This window comes from Heptranchias perlo, unplaced genomic scaffold, assembly GCF_035084215.1.
Source record: "Heptranchias perlo isolate sHepPer1 unplaced genomic scaffold, sHepPer1.hap1 HAP1_SCAFFOLD_698, whole genome shotgun sequence".
Taxonomy (NCBI): Eukaryota; Metazoa; Chordata; class Chondrichthyes; order Hexanchiformes; family Hexanchidae; genus Heptranchias; species Heptranchias perlo.
This window is the reverse complement of record NW_027139727.1, coordinates 11,156-34,304: the sequence shown is the minus strand read 5'-3', so window position 1 is coordinate 34,304 and position 23,149 is coordinate 11,156. Positions and strand designations below refer to the sequence as shown.

The window sequence follows — 23,149 nt, the reverse complement described above, 5'->3', positions numbered from 1 at the left end:
CTCACCTACCCACCATCTCCCCAATCCCTTAATCCCACACCTACCCATCTTCTCCTCAATCCCTCAATCCCACACCTACCCACCTTCTCCCCAATCCCTCAATCCCACACCGACCCAGCTTCTCCCCAATCCCTCAATCCCACACTAACCCACCTTCTCCCCAATCCCTCAATCCCTCACTGACCCACCTTCTCCCAAGTCCCTCAATCCCACACTGACCCACCTTCTCCACAATCCCTCAATCCCACACCTACCCACCTTCTCCCCAATCCCTCAATCCCACACCTACCCACCTTCTCCCCAATCCCTCAATCCCACACCTACCCACCTTCTCCCCAATCCCTCAATCCCACACCTACCCACCTTCTCCCCAATCCCACAATCCCACACCTACCCACCTTCTCCCCAATCCCTCAATCCCACACCTACCCACCTTCTCCCCAATCCCTCAATCCCACACCTACCCACCTTCTCCACAATCCCTCAATCCCACACCGACCCACCTTCTCCCCAATCCCTCAATCCCACACCTACCCATCTTCTCCTCAATCCCTCAATCCCACACCTACCCACCTTCTCCCCAATCCCTTAATCCCACACCTACCCACCTTATCCCCAATCCCTCAATCCCACACCTACCCACCTTCTCCCCAATCCCTCAATCCCACACCTACCCACCTTCTCCCCAATCCCTCAATCCCACACCTACCCACCTTCTCCCCAATCCCTCAATCCCACACCTACCCACCTTTTCCCCAATCCCTCAATCCCACACCTACCCACCTTCTCCCCAATCTCTCAATCCCACACCTCCCCACCTTCTCCCCAATCCCTCAATCCCACACCTACCCAACTTCTCCCCAATCCCTCAATCCCACAACGACCCACCTTCTCCCCAATCCCTCAATCCCACACCTCCCAACCTTCTCCCCAATCCCACAATCCCATACCTACCCACCTTCTCCCCAATCCCTCAATCGCACACCTACCCACCTTCTCCCCAATCCCTCAATCCCTCACCTACCCACCTTCTCCCCAATCCCTCAATCCCTCACCTACCCACCTTCTCCACAATCCCTCAATCCCACACCTACCCACCTTCTCCCCAATCCCTCAATCCCACACCTACCCACCTTCTCACCAATCCCTCAATCCCACACCTACCCACCTTCTCCCCAATCCCTCAATCCCACACCTACCCACCTTCTCCACAATCCCTCAATCCCACACCTACCCACCTTCTCCCCAATCCCTCAATCCCACACCTACCCATCTTCTCCTCAATCCCTCAATCCCACACCTACCCACCTTCTCCCCAATCCCTTAATCCCACACCTACCCACCTTATCCCCAATCCCTCAATCCCACACCTACCCACCTTCTCCCCAATCCCTCAATCCCACACCTACCCACCTTCTCCCCAATCCCTCAATCCCACACCTACCCACCTTCTCCCCAATCCCTCAATCCCACACCTACCCACCTTCTCCCCAATCTCTCAATCCCACACCTCCCCACCTTCTCCCCAATCCCTCAATCCCACACCTACCCACCTTCTCCCCAATCCCTCAATCCCACACCGACCCACCTTCTCCCCAATCCCTCAATCCCACACCAACCCACCTTCTCCCCAATCTCTCAATCCCACACCAACCCACCTTCTCCCCAATCCCTCAATCCCACACCTCCCAACCTTCTCCCCAATCCCTCAATCCCACACCTACCCACCTTCTCCCCAATCCCTCAATCCCACACCTATCCACCTTCTCCCCAATCCCTCAATCCCTCACCTACCCACCTTCTCCCCAATCCCTCAATCCCACACCTACCCACCTTCTCCCCAATCCCTCAATCCCACACCCACCCACCTTCTCCCCAATCCCCCAATCCCACACCGACCCACCTTCTCCCCAATCTCTCAATCCCAAAACTACCCACCTTCTCCCCAATCCCACAATCCCACACCTACCCTCATTCTCCGCCAATCCCTCAATCCCACACCTACCCACCATCTCCCCAATTCCTCAATCCCACACCCACCCACCTTCTCCCCAATCCCTCAATTCCACACCCACCCACCTTCTCCCCAATCCCTCAATCCCACACCTACTCACCTTCTCCCCAATCCCTCAATCCCACACCTACCCACCTTCTCCCCAATCCCTCAATCCCACACCTACCCACCTTCTCCCCAATCCCTCAATCCCACACCAACCCACCTTCTCCCCAATACCTCAATCCCTCACCTACCCACCTTCTCCCCAATCCCTCGAACCCACACCGACCCACCTTCTCCCCAATCCCTCGATCCCACACCGACCCACCTTCTCCCCAATCCCTCAATCCCCACCGACCCACCGTCTCCCCAATCCCTCAATCCCACACCGACCCACCGTCTCCCCAATCCCTCAATCCCACACCGACCCACCGTCTCCCCAATCCCTCAATCCCACACCTACCCACCTTCTCCCCATTCCGTCAATCCCACACCTACCCACCTTCTCCCCAATCCCTCAATCCCTCACCTACCCACCTTCTCCCCAATCCCTCAATCCCTCACCTACCCACCTTCTCCCCAATCCCTCAATCCCTCACCTACCCACCTTCTCCCCAATCCCTCATTCCCACACCTACCCACCTTCTCCCCAATCCCTCAATCCCTCACCTACCCACCTTCTCCCCAATCCCTCAATCCCACACCGACCCAGCTTCTCCCCAATCCCTCAATCCCTCACCCACCCACCTTCTCCCCAATCCCTCAATCCCTCACCAACCCACCTTCTCCCCATTCCGTCATTCCCACACCTACCCACCTTCTCCCCAATCCCTCAATCCCACACCTACCCACCTTCTCCCCAATCCCTCAATCCCACACCTACCCACCTTCTCCTCAATCTCTCAATCCGACACCTACCCACCTTCTCCCCAATCCCTCAATCCGATACCCACCACCTTCTCCTCAATCCCTCAATCCCACACCTACCCACCTTCTCCCCAATCCCTCAATCCCACACCGACCCAGCTTCTCCCCAATCCCTCAATCCCTCACCCACCCACCTTCTCCCCAATCCCTCAATCCCTCACCTACCCACCTTCTCCCCAATCCCTCAATCCCACACCTACCCACCTTCTCCCCAATCCATCAATCCCACACCTCCCCACCTTCTCCCCAATCCCTCAATCCCACACCTACCCACCTTCTCCTCAATCTCTCAATCCCACACCTACCCACCTTCTCCCCAATCCCTCAATCCCACACCTACCCACCTTCTCCTCAATCTCTCAATCCCACACCTACCCACCTTCTCCCCAATCCCTCAATCCCACACCTACCCACCTTCTCCCCAATCCCTCAATCCCACACCGACCCACCTTCTCCCCAATCCCTCAATCCCACACCTACCCACCTTCCCCCCAATCCCTCAATCCCACACCTACCCACCTTCTCCACAATCCCTCAATCCCACACCTCCCCACCTTCTCCCCAATCCCTCAATCCCACACCCACCCAGCTTCTCCCCAATCCCTCAATCCCACACCTACCCACCTTCTCCCCAATCCCTCATTCCCTCACCTATCCACCTTCTCCCCAATCCCTCAATCCCACACCTACCCACCTTCTCCACAATACCTCAATCCCACACTGACCCACCTTCTCCCCAGTCCCTCAATCCCACACCTACCCACCTTCTCCCCAATCCCTCAATCCCACACTGACCCACCTTCTCCCCAATCCCTCAATCCCACACCAACCCACCTTCTACCCAATCCTTCAATCCCACACCGACCCACCTTCTCCCCAATCCCTCAATCCCTCACCTACCCACCAACTCCCCAATCCCTCAATCCCACACTGACCCACCTTCTCCCCAATCCCTCAATCCCACACCTACCCACCTTCTCCCCAATCCTTCAATCCCACACCTACCCACCTTCTCCCCAATCTCTCAATCCCACACCTACCCACCTTCTCCCCAATCCCTCAATCCCACACCTCCCAACCTTCTCCCCAATCCCTCAATCCGACACCCACCACCTTCTCCGCAATCCCTCAATCCCACACCTACCCACCTTCTCCCCAGTCCCTCAATCCCTCACTTACACACCTTCTCCCCAATCCCTCAATCCCTCACCTACCCACCATCTCCCCAATCCCTTAATCCCACACCTACCCATCTTCTCCTCAATCCCTCAATCCCACACCTACCCACCTTCATCCCAGTCCCTCAATCCCTCACATACCCACCTTCTCCCCAGTCCCTCACTCCCACACCTACCCACCTTCTCTCCAATCCCTCAATCCCACACCTACCCACCTTCTCCCCAATCCCTCAATCCCACACCGACCCACCTTCTCCCCAATCCCTCAATCCCACACCTCCCCACCTTCTCCCCAATCCCACAATCCCACACCTACCCACCTTCTCCCCAATCTCTCAATCCCACACCTACCCACCTTCTACCCAGTCCCTCAATCCCACACCTACCCACCTTCTCCCCAATCCCTCAATCCCACACCTACCCACCTTCTCCCCAATCCCTCAATCCCACACCTACCCACCTTCTCCCCAATCTCTCAATCCCATACCGACCAACCTTCTCCCCAAAACCTCAATCCCACACCTACCCACCTTCTCCCCAATCCCTCAATCCCACACTGACCCACCTTCTCCCAAGTCCCTCAATCCCACACCGACCCACCTTCTCCTCAATCCCTCAATCCCACACTAACCCACCTTCTCCCCAATCCCTCAATCCCTCACTGACCCACCTTCTCCCAAGTCCCTCAATCCCACACTGACCCACCTTCTCCCCAATCCCTCAGTCCCACACCTACCCACCTTCTCCCCAATCCCTCAATCCCACACCGACCAACCTTCTCCACAATCCCTCAATCCCACACCTACCCACCTTCTCCCCAATCCCTCAATCCCACACCTACCCACCTTCTCCCCAATCCCACAATCCCACACCTACCCACCTTCTCCCCAATCCCTCAATCCCACACCTACCCACCGTCTCCCCAATCCCACAATCCCACACCTACCCACCTTCTCCCCAATCCCTCAATCCCACACCTACCCACCTTCTCCCCAATCCCTCAATCCCACACCTACCCACCTTCTCCACAATCCCTCAATCCCACACCTACCCACCTTCTCCCCAATCCCTCAATCCCACACCTACCCATCTTCTCCTCAATCCCTCAATCCCACACCTACCCACCTTCTCCCCAATCCCTTAATCCCACACCTACCCACCTTATCCCCAATCCCTCAATCCCACACCTACCCACCTTCTCCCCAATCCCTCAATCCCACACCTACCCACCTTCTCCCCAATCCCTCAATCCCACACCTCCCCACCTTCTCCCCAATCCCTCAATCCCACACCTACCCACCTTCTCCCCAATCCCTCAATCCCACACCGACCCACCTTCTCCCCAATCCCTCAATCCCACACCAACCCACCTTCTCCCCAATCTCTCAATCCCACACCAACCCACCTTCTCCCCAATCCCTCAATCCCACACCTCCCAACCTTCTCCCCAATCCCTCAATCCCACACCTACCCACCTTCTCCCCAATCCCTCAATCCCTCACCTACCCACCTTCTCCCCAATCCCTCAATCCCTCACCTACCCACCTTCTCCCCAATCCCTCAATCCCACACCAACCCACCTTCTCCACAATCCCTCAATCCCACACCTACCCACCTTCTCCCCAATCCCTCAATCCCACACCTACCCACCTTCTCCCCAATCCCTCAATCCCACACCTACCCACCTTCTCCCCAATCCCTCAATCCCACACCTACCCACCTTCTCCCCAATCCCACAATCCCACACCTACCCACCTTCTCCCCAATCCCTCAATCCCACACCTACCCACCTTCTCCCCAATCCCTCAAACCCACACCTACCCACCTTCTCCACAATCCCTCTATCCCACACCTACCCACCTTCTCCCCAATCCCTCAATCCCACACCTACCCATCTTCTCCTCAATCCCTCAATCCCACACCTACCCACCTTCTCCCCAATCCCTCAATCTCACACCTACCCACCTTCTCCCCAATCCCTCAATCCCACACCTACCCACCTTCTCCCCAATCCCTCAATCTCACACCTACCCACCTTCTCCCCAATCCCTCAATCTCACACCTACCCACCTTCTCCCCAATCCCTCAATCCCACACCTACCCACCTTCTCCCCAATCCCTCAAACCCACACCTACCCACCTTCTCCACAATCCCTCAATCCCACACCTACCCACCTTCTCCCCAATCCCTCAATCCCACACCGACCCACCTTCTCCCCAATCCCTTAATCCCACACCTACCCACCTTATCCCCAATCCCTCAATCCCACACCTACCCACCTTCTCCCCAATCCCTCAATCCCACACCTACCCACCTTCTCCCCAATCCCTCAATCCCACACCTACCCACCTTCTCCCCAATCCCTCAATCCCACACCTACCCACCTTCTCCCCAATCTCTCAATCCCACACCTCCCCACCTTCTCCCCAATCCCTCAATCCCACACCTACCCACCTTCTCCCCAATCCCTCAATCCCACACCGACCCACCTTCTCCTCAATCCCTCAATCCCACACCCACCCACCTTCTCCCCAATCCCTCAATTCCACACCTACCCACCTTCTCCCCAATCCCTCAATCCCACACCTACCCACCTTCTCCCCAATACCTCAATCCCTCACCTACCCACCTTCTCCCCAATCCCTCGAACCCACACCGACCCACCTTCTCCCCAATCCCTCGATCCCACACCGACCCACCTTCTCCCCAATCCCTCAATCCCCACCGACCCAACGTCTCCCCAATCCCTCAATCCCACACCGACCCACCGTCTCCCCAATCCCTCAATCCCACACCGACCCACCGTCTCCCCAATCCCTCAATCCCTCACCTACCCACCATCTCCCCAATCCCTTAATCCCACACCTACCCATCTTCTCCTCAATCCCTCAATCCCACACCTACCCACCTTCATCCCAGTCCCTCAATCCCTCACCTACCCACCTTCTCCCCAGTCCCTCACTCCCACACCTACCCACCTTCTCTCCAATCCCTCAATCCCACACCTACCCACCTTCTCCCCAATCCCTCAATCCCACACCGACCCACCTTCTCCCCAATCCCTCAATCCCACACCTCCCCACCTTCTCCCCAATCCCACAATCCCACACCTACCCACCTTCTCCCCAATCTCTCAATCCCACACCTACCCACCTTCTACCCAGTCCCTCAATCCCACACCTACCCACCTTCTCCCCAATCCCTCAATCCCACACCTACCCACCTTCTCCCCAATCCCTCAATCCCACACCTACCCACCTTCTCCCCAATCTCTCAATCCCAAACCGACCAACCTTCTCCCCAAAACCTCAATCCCACACCTACCCACCTTCTCCCCAATCCCTCAATCCCACACTGACCCACCTTCTCCCAAGTCCCTCAATCCCACACCGACCCACCTTCTCCTCAATCCCTCAATCCCACACTAACCCACCTTCTCCCCAATCCCTCAATCCCTCACTGACCCACCTTCTCCCAAGTCCCTCAATCCCACACTGACCCACCTTCTCCCCAATCCCTCAGTCCCACACCTACCCACCTTCTCCCCAATCCCTCAATCCCACACCGACCAACCTTCTCCACAATCCCTCAATCCCACACCTACCCACCTTCTCCCCAATCCCTCAATCCCACACCTACCCACCTTCTCCCCAATCCCACAATCCCACACCTACCCACCTTCTCCCCAATCCCTCAATCCCACACCTACCCACCGTCTCCCCAATCCCACAATCCCACACCTACCCACCTTCTCCCCAATCCCTCAATCCCACACCTACCCACCTTCTCCCCAATCCCTCAATCCCACACCTACCCACCTTCTCCACAATCCCTCAATCCCACACCTACCCACCTTCTCCCCAATCCCTCAATCCCACACCTACCCACCTTCTCCTCAATCCCTCAATCCCACACCTACCCACCTTCTCCCCAATCCCTTAATCCCACACCTACCCACCTTATCCCCAATCCCTCAATCCCACACCTACCCACCTTCTCCCCAATCCCTCAATCCCACACCTACCCACCTTCTCCCCAATCCCTCAATCCCACACCTCCCCACCTTCTCCCCAATCCCTCAATCCCACACCTACCCACCTTCTCCCCAATCCCTCAATCCCACACCGACCCACCTTCTCCCCAATCCCTCAATCCCACACCAACCCACCTTCTCCCCAATCTCTCAATCCCACACCAACCCACCTTCTCCCCAATCCCTCAATCCCACACCTCCCAACCTTCTCCCCAATCCCTCAATCCCATACCTACCCACCTTCTCCCCAATCCCTCAATCCCACACCTACCCACCTTCTCCCCAATCCCTCAATCCCTCACCTACCCACCTTCTCCCCAATCCCTCAATCCCTCACCTACCCACCTTCTCCCCAATCCCTCAATCCCACACCAACCCACCTTCTCCACAATCCCTCAATCCCACACCTACCCACCTTCTCCCCAATCCCTCAATCCCACACCTACCCACCTTCTCCCCAATCCCTCAATCCCACACCTACCCACCTTCTCCCCAATCCCTCAATCCCACACCTGCCCACCTTCTCCCCAATCCCACAATCCCACACCTACCCACCTTCTCCCCAATCCCTCAATCCCACACCTACCCACCTTCTCCCCAATCCCTCAAACCCACACCTACCCACCTTCTCCACAATCCCTCTATCCCACACCTACCCACCTTCTCCCCAATCCCTCAATCCCACACCTACCCATCTTCTCCTCAATCCCTCAATCCCACACCTACCCACCTTCTCCCCAATCCCTCAATCTCACACCTACCCACCTTCTCCCCAATCCCTCAATCCCACACCTACCCACCTTCTCCCCAATCCCTCAATCTCACACCTACCCACCTTCTCCCCAATCCCTCAATCTCACACCTACCCACCTTCTCCCCAATCCCTCAATCCCACACCTACCCACCTTCTCCCCAATCCCTCAAACCCACACCTACCCACCTTCTCCACAATCCCTCAATCCCACACCTACCCACCTTCTCCCCAATCCCTCAATCCCACACCGACCCACCTTCTCCCCAATCCCTTAATCCCACACCTACCCACCTTATCCCCAATCCCTCAATCCCACACCTACCCACCTTCTCCCCAATCCCTCAATCCCACACCTACCCACCTTCTCCCCAATCCCTCAATCCCACACCTACCCACCTTCTCCCCAATCCCTCAATCCCACACCTACCCACCTTCTCCCCAATCTCTCAATCCCACACCTCCCCACCTTCTCCCCAATCCCTCAATCCCACACCTACCCACCTTCTCCCCAATCCCTCAATCCCACACCGACCCACCTTCTCCTCAATCCCTCAATCCCACACCCACCCACCTTCTCCCCAATCCCTCAATTCCACACCTACCCACCTTCTCCCCAATCCCTCAATCCCACACCTACCCACCTTCTCCCCAATACCTCAATCCCTCACCTACCCACCTTCTCCCCAATCCCTCGAACCCACACCGACCCACCTTCTCCCCAATCCCTCGATCCCACACCGACCCACCTTCTCCCCAATCCCTCAATCCCCACCGACCCAACGTCTCCCCAATCCCTCAATCCCACACCGACCCACCGTCTCCCCAATCCCTCAATCCCACACCGACCCACCGTCTCCCCAATCCCTCAATCCCACACCTACCCACCTTCTCCCCATTCCGTCAATCCCACACCTACCCACCTTCTCCCCAATCCCTCAATCCCTCACCTACCCACCTTCTCCCCAATCCCTCAATCCCTCACCTACCCACCTTCTCCCCAATCCCTCAATCCCTCACCTACCCACCTTCTCCCCAATCCCTCATTCCCACACCTACCCACCTTCTCCCCAATCCCTCAATCCCTCACGTACCCACCTTCTCCCCAATCCCTCAATCCCACACCGACACAGCTTCTCCCCAATCCCTCAATCCCTCACCCACCCACCTTCTCACCAATCCCTCAATCCCTCACCAACCCACCTTCTCCCCATTCCGTCAATCCCACACCTACCCACCTTCTCCCCAATCCCTCAATCCCACACCTACCCACCTTCTCCCCAATCCCTCAATCCCACACCTACCCACCTTCTCCTCAATCTCTCAATCCGACACCTACCCACCTTCTCCCCAATCCCTCAATCCGATACCCACCACCTTCTCCTCAATCCCTCAATCCCACACCTACCCACCTTCTCCCCAATCCCTCAATCCCACACCGACCCAGCTTCTCCCCAATCCCTCAAACCCACACCTACCCACCTTCTCCACAATCCCTCAATCCCACACCTACCCACCTTCTCCCCAATCCCTCAATCCCACACCGACCCACCTTCTCCCCAATCCCTTAATCCCACACCTACCCACCTTATCCCCAATCCCTCAATCCCACACCTACCCACCTTCTCCCCAATCCCTCAATCCCACACCTACCCACCTTCTCCCCAATCCCTCAATCCCACACCTACCCACCTTCTCCCCAATCCCTCAATCCCACACCTACCCACCTTCTCCCCAATCTCTCAATCCCACACCTCCCCACCTTCTCCCCAATCCCTCAATCCCACACCTACCCACATTCTCCCCAATCCCTCAATCCCACACCGACCCACCTTCTCCCCAATCCCTCAATCCCGCACCCACCCACCTTCTCCCCAATCCCTCAATTCCACACCCACCCACCTTCTCCCCAATCCCTCAATCCCACACCTACCCACCTTCTCCCCAATCCCTCAATCCCACACCTACCCACCTTCTCCCCAATCCCTCAATCCCACACCTACCCACCTTCTCCCCAATCCCTCAATGCCACACCTACCCACCTTCTCCCCAATACCTCAATCCCTCACCTACCCACCTTCTCCCCAATCCCTCGAACCCACACCGACCCACCTTCTCCCCAATCCCTCGATCCCCCACCGACCCAACGTCTCCCCAATCCCTCAATCCCACACCGACCCACCGTCTCCCCAATCCCTCAATCCCACACCGACCCACCGTCTCCCCAATCCCTCAATCCCACACCTACCCACCTTCTCCCCATTCCGTCAATCCCACACCTACCCACCTTCTCCCCAATCCCTCAATCCCTCACCTACCCACCTTCTCCCCAATCCCTCAATCCCTCACCTACCCACCTTCTCCCCAATCCCTCACCTACCCACCTTCTCCCCAATCCCTCATTCCCACACCCACCCACCTTCTCCCCAATCCCTCAATCCCACACCTACCCACCTTCTCCCCAATCCCTCAATCCCACACCTACCCACCTTCTCCCCAATCCCTCAATCCCTCACGTACCCACCTTCTCCCCAATCCCTCAATCCCACACCGACACAGCTTCTCCCCAATCCCTCAATCCCTCACCCACCCACCTTCTCACCAATCCCTCAATCCCTCACCAACCCACCTTCTCCCCATTCCGTCAATCCCACACCGACCCACCTTCTCCCCAATCCCTCAATCCCACACCTACCCACCTTCTCCCCAATCCCTCAATCCCACACCTACCCACCTTCTCCTCAATCTCTCAATCCGACACCTACCCACCTTCTCCCCAATCCCTCAATCCGATACCCACCACCTTCTCCTCAATCCCTCAATCCCACACCTACCCACCTTCTCCCCAATCCCTCATTCCCACACCGACCCAGCTTCTCCCCAATCCCTCAATCCCTCACCCACCCACCTTCTCCCCAATCCCTAAATCCCTCACCTACCCACCTTCTCCCCAATCCCTCAATCCCACACCTACCCACCTTCTCCCCAATCCATCAATCCCACACCTCCCCACCTTCTCCCCAATCCCTCAATCCCACACCTACCCACCTTCTCCTCAATCTCTCAATCCCACACCTACCCACCTTCTCCCCAATCCCTCAATCCCACACCTACCCACCTTCCCCCCAATCCCTCAATCCCACACCTACCCACCTTCTCCACAATCCCTCAATCCCACACCTACCCACCTTCTCCCCAATCCCCCAATCCCACACCCACCCAGCTTCTCCCCAATCCCTCAATCCCACACCTACCCACCTTCTCCCCAATCCCTCATTCCCTCACCTATCCACCTTCTCCCCAATCCCTCAATCCCACACCTACCCACCTTCTCCACAATACCTCAATCCCACACTGACCCACCTTCTCCCCAGTCCCTCAATCCCACACCTACCCACCTTCTCCCCAATCCCTCAATCCCACACTGACCCACCTTCTCCCCAATCCCTCAATCCCACACCAACCCACCTTCTACCCAATCCCTCAATCCCACACCTACCCACCTTCTCCCCAATCCCTCAATCCCTCACCTACCCACCAACTCCCCAATCCCTCAATCCCACACCGACCCACCTTCTCCCCAATCCCTCAATCCCACACCTACCCACCTTCTCCCCAATCCTTCAATCCCACACCTACCCACCTTCTCCCCAATCTCTCAATCCCACACCTACCCACCTTCTCCCCAATCCCTCAATCCCACACCTCCCATCCTTCTCCCCAATCCCTCAATCCCTCACCTACCCACCATCTCCCCAATCCCTTAATCCCACACCTACCCATCTTCTCCTCAATCCCTCAATCCCACACCTACCCACCTTCATCCCAGTCCCTCAATCCCTCACCTACCCACCTTCTCCCCAGTCCCTCAATCCCACACCTACCCAGCTTCTCTCCAATCCCTCAATCCCACACCTACCCACCTTCTCCCCAATCTCTCAATCCCACACCTACCCACCTTCTCCCCAATCCCTCAATCCCACACCTCCCATCCTTCTCCCCAATCCCTCAATCCCTCACCTACCCACCATCTCCCCAATCCCTTAATCCCACACCTACCCATCTTCTCCTCAATCCCTCAATCCCACACCTACCCACCTTCATCCCAGTCCCTCAATCCCTCACCTACCCACCTTCTCCCCAGTCCCTCAATCCCACACCTACCCAGCTTCTCTCCAATCCCTCAATCCCACACCTACCCACCTTCTCCCCAATCCCTCAATCCCACACCGACCCACCTTCTCCCCAATCCCTCAATCCCACACCTACCCACCTTCTCCCCAATCCCACAATCCCACACCTACCCACCTTCTCCCCAATCTCTCAATCCCACACCTACCCACCTTCTCCCCAGTCCCTCAATCCCACACCTACCCACCTTCTCCCCAATCCCTCAATCCCACACCTACCCACCTTCTCCCCAATCCCTCAATCCCACACCTACCCACCTTCTCCCCAATCTCTCAATCTCATACCGACCCACCTTCTCCCCAAAACCTCAATCCCACACCTCCCCACCTTCTCCCCAATCCCTCAATCCCACACTGACCCACCTTCTTCCAAGTCCCTCAATCCCACACCGACCCACCTTCTCCCCAATCCCTCAATCCCACACTAACCCACCTTCTCCCCAATCCCTCAATCCCTCACTGACCCACCTTCTCCCAAGTCCCTCAATCCCACACTGACCCACCTTCTCCCCAATCCCTCAGTCCCACACCTACCCACCTTCTCCCCAATCCCTCAATCCCACACCTACCCACCTTCTCCACAATCCCTCAATCCCACACCTACCCACCTTCTCCCCAATCCCTCAATCCCACACCTACCCACCTTCTCCCCAATCCCACAATCCCACACCTACCCACCTTCTCCCCAATCCCTCAATCCCACACCTACCCACCGTCTCCCCAATCCCACAATCCCACACCTACCCACCTTCTCCCCAATCCCTCAATCCCACACCTACCCACCTTCTCCCCAATCCCTCAATCCCACACCTACCCACCTTCTCCCCAATCCCTCAATCCCACACCTACCCACCTTCTCCCCAATCCCTCAATCCCACACCTACCCACCTTCTCCCCAATCCCTCAATCCCACACCTACCCATCTTCTCCTCAATCCCTTAATCCCACACCTACCCACCTTATCCCCAATCCCTCAATCCCACACCTACCCACCTTCTCCCCAATCCCTCAATCCCACACCTACCCACCTTCTCCCCAATCCCTCAATCCCACACCTACCCACCTTCTCCCCAATCCCTCAATCCCACACCTACCCACCTTCTCCCCAATCTCTCAATCCCACACCTCCCCACCTTCTCCCCAATCCCTCAATCCCACACCTACCCACCTTCTCCCCAATCCCTCAATCCCACACCGACCCACCTTCTCCCCAATCCCTCAATCCCACACCAACCCACCTTCTCCCCAATCTCTCAATCCCACACCAACCCACCTTCTCCCAATCCCTCAATCCCACACCTCCCAACCTTCTCCCCAATCCCTCAATCCCATACCTACCCACCTTCTCCCCAATCCCTCAATCCGTCACCCACCACCTTCTCCTCAATCCCTCAATCCCACACCTACCCACCTTCTCCCCAATCCCTCAATCCCACACCTACCCACCTTCTCCCCAATCCCTCAATCCCACACCTACGCACCTTCTCCCCAATCCCTCAATCCGTCACCCACCACCTTCTCCTCAATCCCTCAATCCCACACCTACCCACCTTCTCCCCAATCCCTCAATCCCACACCAATCCACCTTCTCCCCAATCCCTCAATCCCACACCTCCCAACCTTCTCCCCAATCCCTCAATCCCATACCTACCCACCTTCTCCCCAATCCCTCAATCCGTCACCCACCACCTTCTCCTCAATCCCTCAATCCCACACCTACCCACCTTCTCTCCAATCCTTCAATCCCACACCTACCCACCTTCTCCCCAGTCCCTCAATCCCACACCTACCCACCTTCTCCCCAATCCCTCAATCCCACACCTACCCACCTTCTCCCCAATCCCACAATCTCACACCGACCCACCTTCTCCCCAATCGCTCAATCCCACACCTACCCACCTTCTCCCCAATCCCTCAATCCCACACCTACCCACCTTCTCCCCAATCCCTCAATCCCACACCTACCCACCTTCTCCCCAATCCCTCAATCCCACACCCACCCAGCTTCTCCCCAATCCCTCAATACCACACCCACCCACCTTCTCCTCAATCCCTCAATCCCACACCTACCCACCTTCTCCCCAATCCCTCAATCCCACACCTACCCACCTTCTCCCCAATCCCTCAATCCCACACCTACCCACCTTCTCCCCAATCCCTCAATCCCACACCCACCCACCTTCTCCCCAATCCATCAATCCCACACCTCCCCACCTTCTCCCCAATCCCTCAATCCCACACCTACCCACCTTCTCCTCAATCTCTCAATCCCACACCTACCCACCTTCTCCCCAATCACTCGATCCCACACCTACCCACCTTCCCCCCAATCCCTCAATCCCACACCTACCCACCTTCTCCACAATCCCTCAATCCCACACCTACCCACCTTCTCCCCAATCCCTCAATCCCACACCCACCCAGCTTCTCCCCAATCCCTCAATCCCACAACTACCCACCTTCTCCCCAATCCCTCATTCCCTCACCTATCCACCTTCTCCCCAATCCCTCAATCCCACACCTACCCACCTTCTCCACAATACCTCAATCCCACACTGACCCACCTTCTCCCCAGTCCCTCAATCCCACACCTACCCACCTTCTCCCCAATCCCTCAATCCCACACTGACCCACCTTCTCCCCAATCCCTCAATCCCACACCAACCCACCTTCTACCCAATCCCTCAATCCCACACCTACCCACCTTCTCCCCAATCCCTCAATCCCTCACCTACCCACCAACTCCCCAATCCCTCAATCCCACACCGACCCACCTTCTCCCCAATCCCTCAATCCCACACCTACCCACCTTCTCCCCAATCCTTCAATCCCACACCTACCCACCTTCTTCCCAATCTCTCAATCCCACACCTACCCACCTTCTCCCCAATCCCTCAATCCCACACCTCCCAACCTTCTCCCCAATCCCTCAATCCGACACCCACCACCTTCTCCCCAGTCCCTCAATCCCACACCTACCCACCTTCTCCCCAATCCCTCAATCCCACACCTACCCACCTTCTCCCCAATCCCTCAATCCCACACCTACCCACCTTCTCCCCAATCTCTCAATCCCATACCGACCCACCTTCTCCCCAAAACCTCAATCCCACACCTACCCACCTTCTCCCCAATCCCTCAATCCCACACCTACCCACCTTCTCCCCAATCCCTCAATCCCACACCTACCCACCTTCTCCCCAATCCCTCAATCCCACACCCACCCACCTTCTCCCCAATCCATCAATCCCACACCTCCCCACCTTCTCCCCAATCCCTCAATCCCACACCTACCCACCTTCTCCTCAATCTCTCAATCCCACACCTACCCACCTTCTCCCCAATCACTCGATCCCACACCTACCCACCTTCCCCCCAATCCCTCAATCCCACACCTACCCACCTTCTCCACAATCCCTCAATCCCACACCTACCCACCTTCTCCCCAATCCCTCAATCCCACACCCACCCAGCTTCTCCCCAATCCCTCAATCCCACACCTACCCACCTTCTCCCCAATCCCTCATTCCCTCACCTATCCACCTTCTCCCCAATCCCTCAATCCCACACCTACCCACCTTCTCCACAATACCTCAATCCCGCACTGACCCACCTTCTCCCCAGTCCCTCAATCCCACACCTACCCACCTTCTCCCCAATCCCTCAATCCCACACTGACCCACCTTCTCCCCAATCCCTCAATCCCACACCAACCCACCTTCTACCCAATCCCTCAATCCCACACCTACCCACGTTCTCCCCAATCCCTCAATCCCTCACCTACCCACCAACTCCCCAATCCCTCAATCCCACACCGACCCACCTTCTCCCCAATCCCTCAATCCCACACCTACCCACCTTCTCCCCAATCCTTCAATCCCACACCTACCCACCTTCTTCCCAATCTCTCAATCCCACACCTACCCACCTTCTCCCCAATCCCTCAATCCCACACCTCCCAACCTTCTCCCCAATCCCTCAATCCGACACCCACCACCTTCTCCGCAATCCCTCAATCCCACACCTACCCACCTTCTCCCCAGTCCCTCAATCCCTCACTTACACACCTTCTCCCCAATCCCTCAATCCCTCACCTACCCACCATCTCCCCAATCCCTTAATCCCACACCTACCCATCTTCTCCTCAATCCCTCAATCCCACACCTACCCACCTTCATCCCAGTCCCTCAATCCCTCACCTACCCACCTTCTCCCCAGTCCCTCAATCCCACACCTACCCACCTTCTCCCCAATCCCTCAATCCCACACCTACCCACCTTCTCCCCAATCCCTCAATCCCACACCTACCCACCTTCTCCCCAATCTCTCAATCCCATACCGACCCACCTTCTCCCCAAAACCTCAATCCCACACCTACCCACCTTCTCCCCAATCCCTCAATCCCACACTGACCCACCTTCTCCCAAGTCCCTCAATCCCACACCGACCCACCTTCTCCCCAATCCCTCAATCCCACACTAACCCACCTTCTCCCCAATCCCTCAATCCCTCACTGACCCACCTTCTCCCAAGTCCCTCAATCCCACCTTCTCCCCAATCCCTCAATCCAACACCTACCCTCCTTCTCCCCAATCCCTCAATCCCACACCTACCCACCTTCTCCCCAATCCCTCAATCCCACACCTACCCACCTTCTCCCCAATCCCTCAATCCCACACCGACCCACCTTCCCCCCAATCCCACACCTACCCACCTTCTCCCCAATCCCTCAATCCCACACCTACCCACCTTCTCCACAATCCCTCAATCCCACACCTACCCACCTTCTCCCCAATCCCACAATCCCACACCTACCCACCTTCTCCCCAATCCCTCAATCCCACACCTACCCACCTTCTCCCCAATCCCTCAATCCCACACCTACCCACCTTCTCCACAATCCCTCAATCCCACACCTACCCACCTTCTCCCCAATCCCTCAATCCCACACCTACCCATCTTCTCCTCAATCCCTCAATCCCACACCTACCCACCTTCTCCCCAATCCCTTAATCCCACACCTACCCACCTTATCCCCAATCCCTCAATCCCACACCTACCCACCTTCTCCCCAATCCCTCAATCCCACACCTACCCACCTTCTCCCCAATCCCTCAATCCCACACCTACCCACCTTCTCCCCAATCCCTCAATCCCACACCTACCCACCTTCTCCCCAATCTCTCAATCCCACACCTCCCCACCTTCTCCCCAATCCCTCAATCCCACACCTACCCACCGTCTCCCCAATCCCTCAATCCCACACCGACCCACCTTCTCCCCAATCCCTCAATCCCACACCAACCCACCTTCTCCCCAATCTCTCAATCCCACACCAACCCACCTTCTCCCCAATCCCTCAATCCCACACCTCCCAACCTTCTCCCCAATCCCTCAATCCCATACCTACCCACCTTCTCCCCAATCCCTCAATCCGTCACCCACCACCTTCTCCTCAATCCCTCAATCCCACACCTACCCACCTTCTCCCCAATCCCTCAATCCCACACCTACCCACCTTCTCCCCAATCCCTCAATCCCACACCTACGCACCTTCTCCCCAATCCCTCAATCCGTCACCCACCACCTTCTCCTCAATCCCTCAATCCCACACCTACCCACCTTCTCCCCAATCCCTCAATCCCACACCAATCCACCTTCTCCCCAATCCCTCAATCCCACACCTCCCAACCTTCTCCCCAATCCCTCAATCCCATACCTACCCACCTTCTCCCCAATCCCTCAATCCGTCACCCACCACCTTCTCCTCAATCCCTCAATCCCACACCTACCCACCTTCTCTCCAATCCCTCAATCCCTCACCGACCCACCTTCTCCCCAATCCCTCAATCCCACACCGACCCACCTTCTCCCCAATCCTTCAATCCCACACCTACCCACCTTCTCCTCAATCCCTCAATCCCACACCTACCCACATTCTCCCCAATCCCTCAATCCCACACCTACCCACATTCTCCCCAATCCCACAATCTCACACCGACCCACCTTCTCCCCAATCCCTCAATCCCACACCTACCCACCTTCTCCCCAATCCCTCAATCCCACACCTCCCCACCTTCTCCCCAATCCCTCAATCCCACACCTACCCACCTTCTCCCCAATCCCTCAATCCCACACCCACCCAGCTTCTCCCCAATCCCTCAATACCACACCCACCCACCTTCTCCCCAATCCCTCAATCCCACACCTACCCACCTTCTCCCCAATCCCTCAATCCCACACCTACCCACCTTCTCCCCAATCCTTCAATCCCACACCGACCCACCTTCTCCCCAATCCCTCAATCCCTCACCTACCCACCTTCTCCCCAATCTCTCAATCCCACACCGACCCACCTTCTCCCCAATCCCTCAATCGCACACCTACCCACCTTCTCCCCAATCCCACAATCCCACACCTACCCACCTTCTCCCCAATCCCTCAATCCCACACCGACCCACCTTCTCCCCAATCCCTCAATCCCACACCTACTCACCTTCTCCCCAATCCCTCAATCCCACACCTACTCACCTTCTCCCCAATCCCTCAATCCCACACCGACCCACCTTCTCCCCAATCCCTCAATCCCACACCTACCCACCTTCTCCCCAATCCCTCAATCCCACACCTACCCACCTTCTCCCCAGTCCCTCAACCCCTCACCTACCCACCTTCTCCCCAATCCCTCAATCCCACACCTACCCACCTTCTCCCCAATCCCTCAATCTCACACCTACCCACCTTCTCCCCAATCCCACAATCCCACACCCACCCACCTTCTCCTCAATCCCTCACCTACCCACCTTCTCCCCAATCCCACAATCCCACACCCACCCACCTTCTCCTCAATTCCTCACCTACCTACCTTCTCCCCAATCCCTCAATCCCACACCGACCCACCTTCTCCCCAATCCCTCAATCCCACACCTACCCACCTTCTCCCCAATCCCTCAATCCCACACCTACCCACCTTCTCCCCAGTCCCTCAACCCCTCACCTACCCACCTTCTCCCCAATCCCTCAATCCCACACCTACCCACCTTCTCCCCAATCCCTCAATCTCACACCTACCCACCTTCTCCCCAATCCCACAATCCCACAACCACCCACCTTCTCCTCAATCCCTCACCTACCCACCTTCTCCCCAATCCCTCAATCCCACACCTACCCACCTTCTCCCCAATCCCTCAATCCCACACCTACCCACCTTCTCCCCAATCCCTCAATCCCACACCCACCCACCTTCTCCTCAATCCCTCACCTACCCACCTTCTCCCCAATCCCTCAATCCCACACCTACCCACCTTCTCCCCAATCTCTCAATCCCACACCTACCCACCTTCTCCCCAATCCCACAATCCCACACCTACCCACCTTCTCCCCAATCCCTCAATCCCACACCTACCCACCTTCTCCCCAATCCCTCAATCCCACACCGACCCACCTTCTCCCCAATCTCTCAATCCCACACCTCCCCACCTTCTCCCCAATCCCTCAATCCCACACCTACCCACCTTCTCCCCAATCCCTCAATCCCACACCTACCCTCCTTCTCCCCAATCCCACAATCCCACACCTACCCACCTTCTCCCCAATCCCTCAATCCAACACCTACCCTCCTTCTCCCCAATCCCTCAATCCCACACCTACCCACCTTCTCCCCAATCCCTCAATCCCTCACCTACCCACCTTCTCCCCAATCCCTCAATCACACACCTACCCACCTTCTCCCCAATCACTCAATCCAACACCTACCCACCTTCTCCCCAATCCCTCAATCCCTCACCGACCCACCTTCTCCCCAATCCCTCAATCCCACACCTACCCACCTTCTCCCCAATCCCTCAATCCCACACCTACCCACCTTCTCCCCAATCCCTCAATCCCACACCGACCCACCTTCTCCCCAATCCCCCAATCCCACACCTACCCACCTTCTCCCCAATCCCTCAATCCCACACCTACCCACCTTCTCCCCAATCCCTCAATCCCACACCTACCCACCTTCTCCCCAATCCCTCAATCCCACACCCACCCACCTTCTCCTCAATCCCTCAATCCCACACCTACCCACCTTCTCCCCAATCCCTCAATCCCACACCTACCCACCATCTCCCAAATCCCTCAATCCCTCACCTACCCACCTTCTCCCCAATCCCTCAATCCCACACCTACCCACCTTCTCCCCAATCCCACACCTACCCACCTTCTCCCCAATCCCTCAATCCCACACCTACCCACCTTCTCCCCAATCCCTCAATCCCACACCCACCCACCTTCTCCTCAATCCCTCAATCCCACACCTACCCGCCTTCTCCCCAATCCCTCAATCCCACACCTACCCACCTTCTCCCAAATCCCTCAATCCCTCACCTACCCACCTTCTCCCCAATCCCTCAATCCCTCACCTACCCACCTTCTCCCCAATCCCTCAATCCCACACCTACCCACCTTCTCCCCAATCCCTCACCTACCCACCTTCTCCCCAATCCCACAATCCCACATCTACCCACCTTCTCCCCAATCCCTCAATCACTCCTACATACCTTCTCCCCCTCCCTCTCTCTCTCCCTTTCTCTCTCTCCTTCTCCCTCTCTCTCTCCTTCTCCTGCTCCCACTCCTTCTCCACCCCTCCCTCTCTATCTCTCCCCCTCTCTCTCTCCCTCTCTCCCTCACCCTCTCTCCATTGTCCCCTCACGCTCTCTCTCCTTCTCCTTCCCTCCCTCTCACTCTCACGCTCTCTCTCTCCTCCCTCCCTCCCTCCCTCTCTCTCTCTCTCCTTCTCCACCCCTCCCTCTCGATCTCTCCCCCGCTCTCTCTCCCTTTCCCCCTCACCCTCTCCCCGTTGTCCTCTCTCTCTCCTTCTCCTTCCCTCCCTCTCTCTCTCTCTCTCCTTCTCCACCCCTCCCTCCCTCCCTCTCTCTCTCCCCCTCCCTCACCATCCCCCTCTCTCCATTGTCCCCTCACATCCTCTCCCTCTCTCCCCAGGGCTCGACACTGATGACAGCTGCCAGTCACTGCCCTCCTCGACCTCCAGTCTCACTCCCGGGTTCGATGAGACCCCATTCCGCAGTCTGGTGTCCCAGATTCCCCATGTCCTGAACATGGGAGACGGCCCCCCAGCGATACGACCTTATCACTCGATCATCGAACTCCCAGACCACAGGTACAAGGGAGGGATCGGGATGGGATGTGATGATGTGATGTGATGTGATGTGATGATGTGATGTGATGATGTGATGTGATGATGTGATGTGATGTGATGTGATGTGATGTGATGTGATGTGATGATGTGATGTGATGTGATGATGTGATGTGATGTGATGTGATGTGATGTGATGATGTGATGATGTGATGTGATGTGATGTGATGATGTGATGTGATGATGTGATGTGATGATGTGATGTGATGTGATGTGATGATGTGATGATGTGATGTGATGATGTGATGATGTGATGTGATGTGATGTGATGATGTGATGTGATGTGATGTGATGATGTGATGTGATGATGTGATGATGTGATGTGATGTGATGATGTGATGTGATGTGATGTGATGTGATGATGTGATGTGATGTGATGTGATGATGTGATGATGTGATGTGATGATGTGATGTGATGATGTGATGTGATGATGTGATGATGTGATGTGATGTGATGTGATGATGTGATGTGATGATGTGATGTGATGATATGATGTGATGATGTGATGATGTGATGTGATGTGATGATGTGATGTGATGTGATGTGATGTGATGATGTGATGTGATGATGTGATGTGATGTGATGATGTGATGATGTGATGTGATGATGTGATGTGATGATGTGATGATGTGATGTGATGATGTGATGTGATGTGATGATGTGATGTGATGTGATGTGATGATGTGATGTGATGATGTGATGTGATGTGATGATGTGATGTGATGATGTGATGTGATGTGATGATGTGATGTGATGATGTGATGTGATGTGATGATGTGATGTGATGATGTGATGTGATGATGTGATGTGATGATGTGATGATGTGATGATGTGATGTGATGATGTGATGTGATGATGTGATGTGATGAT

General features: G+C 56.2%; 1 protein-coding gene across 1 annotated transcript in view; it reads left to right on the top strand.

Moving 5' to 3' along the window:
• The window catches only part of LOC137318327 (rho GTPase-activating protein 30-like), a 93,208-nt gene extending 70,923 nt beyond the window's left edge, over positions 1 to 22,285 (top strand). Inside the window, exon 7 of the mRNA XM_067981213.1 lies at positions 22,065 to 22,285. Coding sequence (XP_067837314.1) covers positions 22,065 to 22,285 — 221 coding nt within the window. The remainder of the gene's footprint in view (positions 1 to 22,064) is intronic.
• Positions 22,286 to 23,149: the final 864 nt, after the last annotated feature.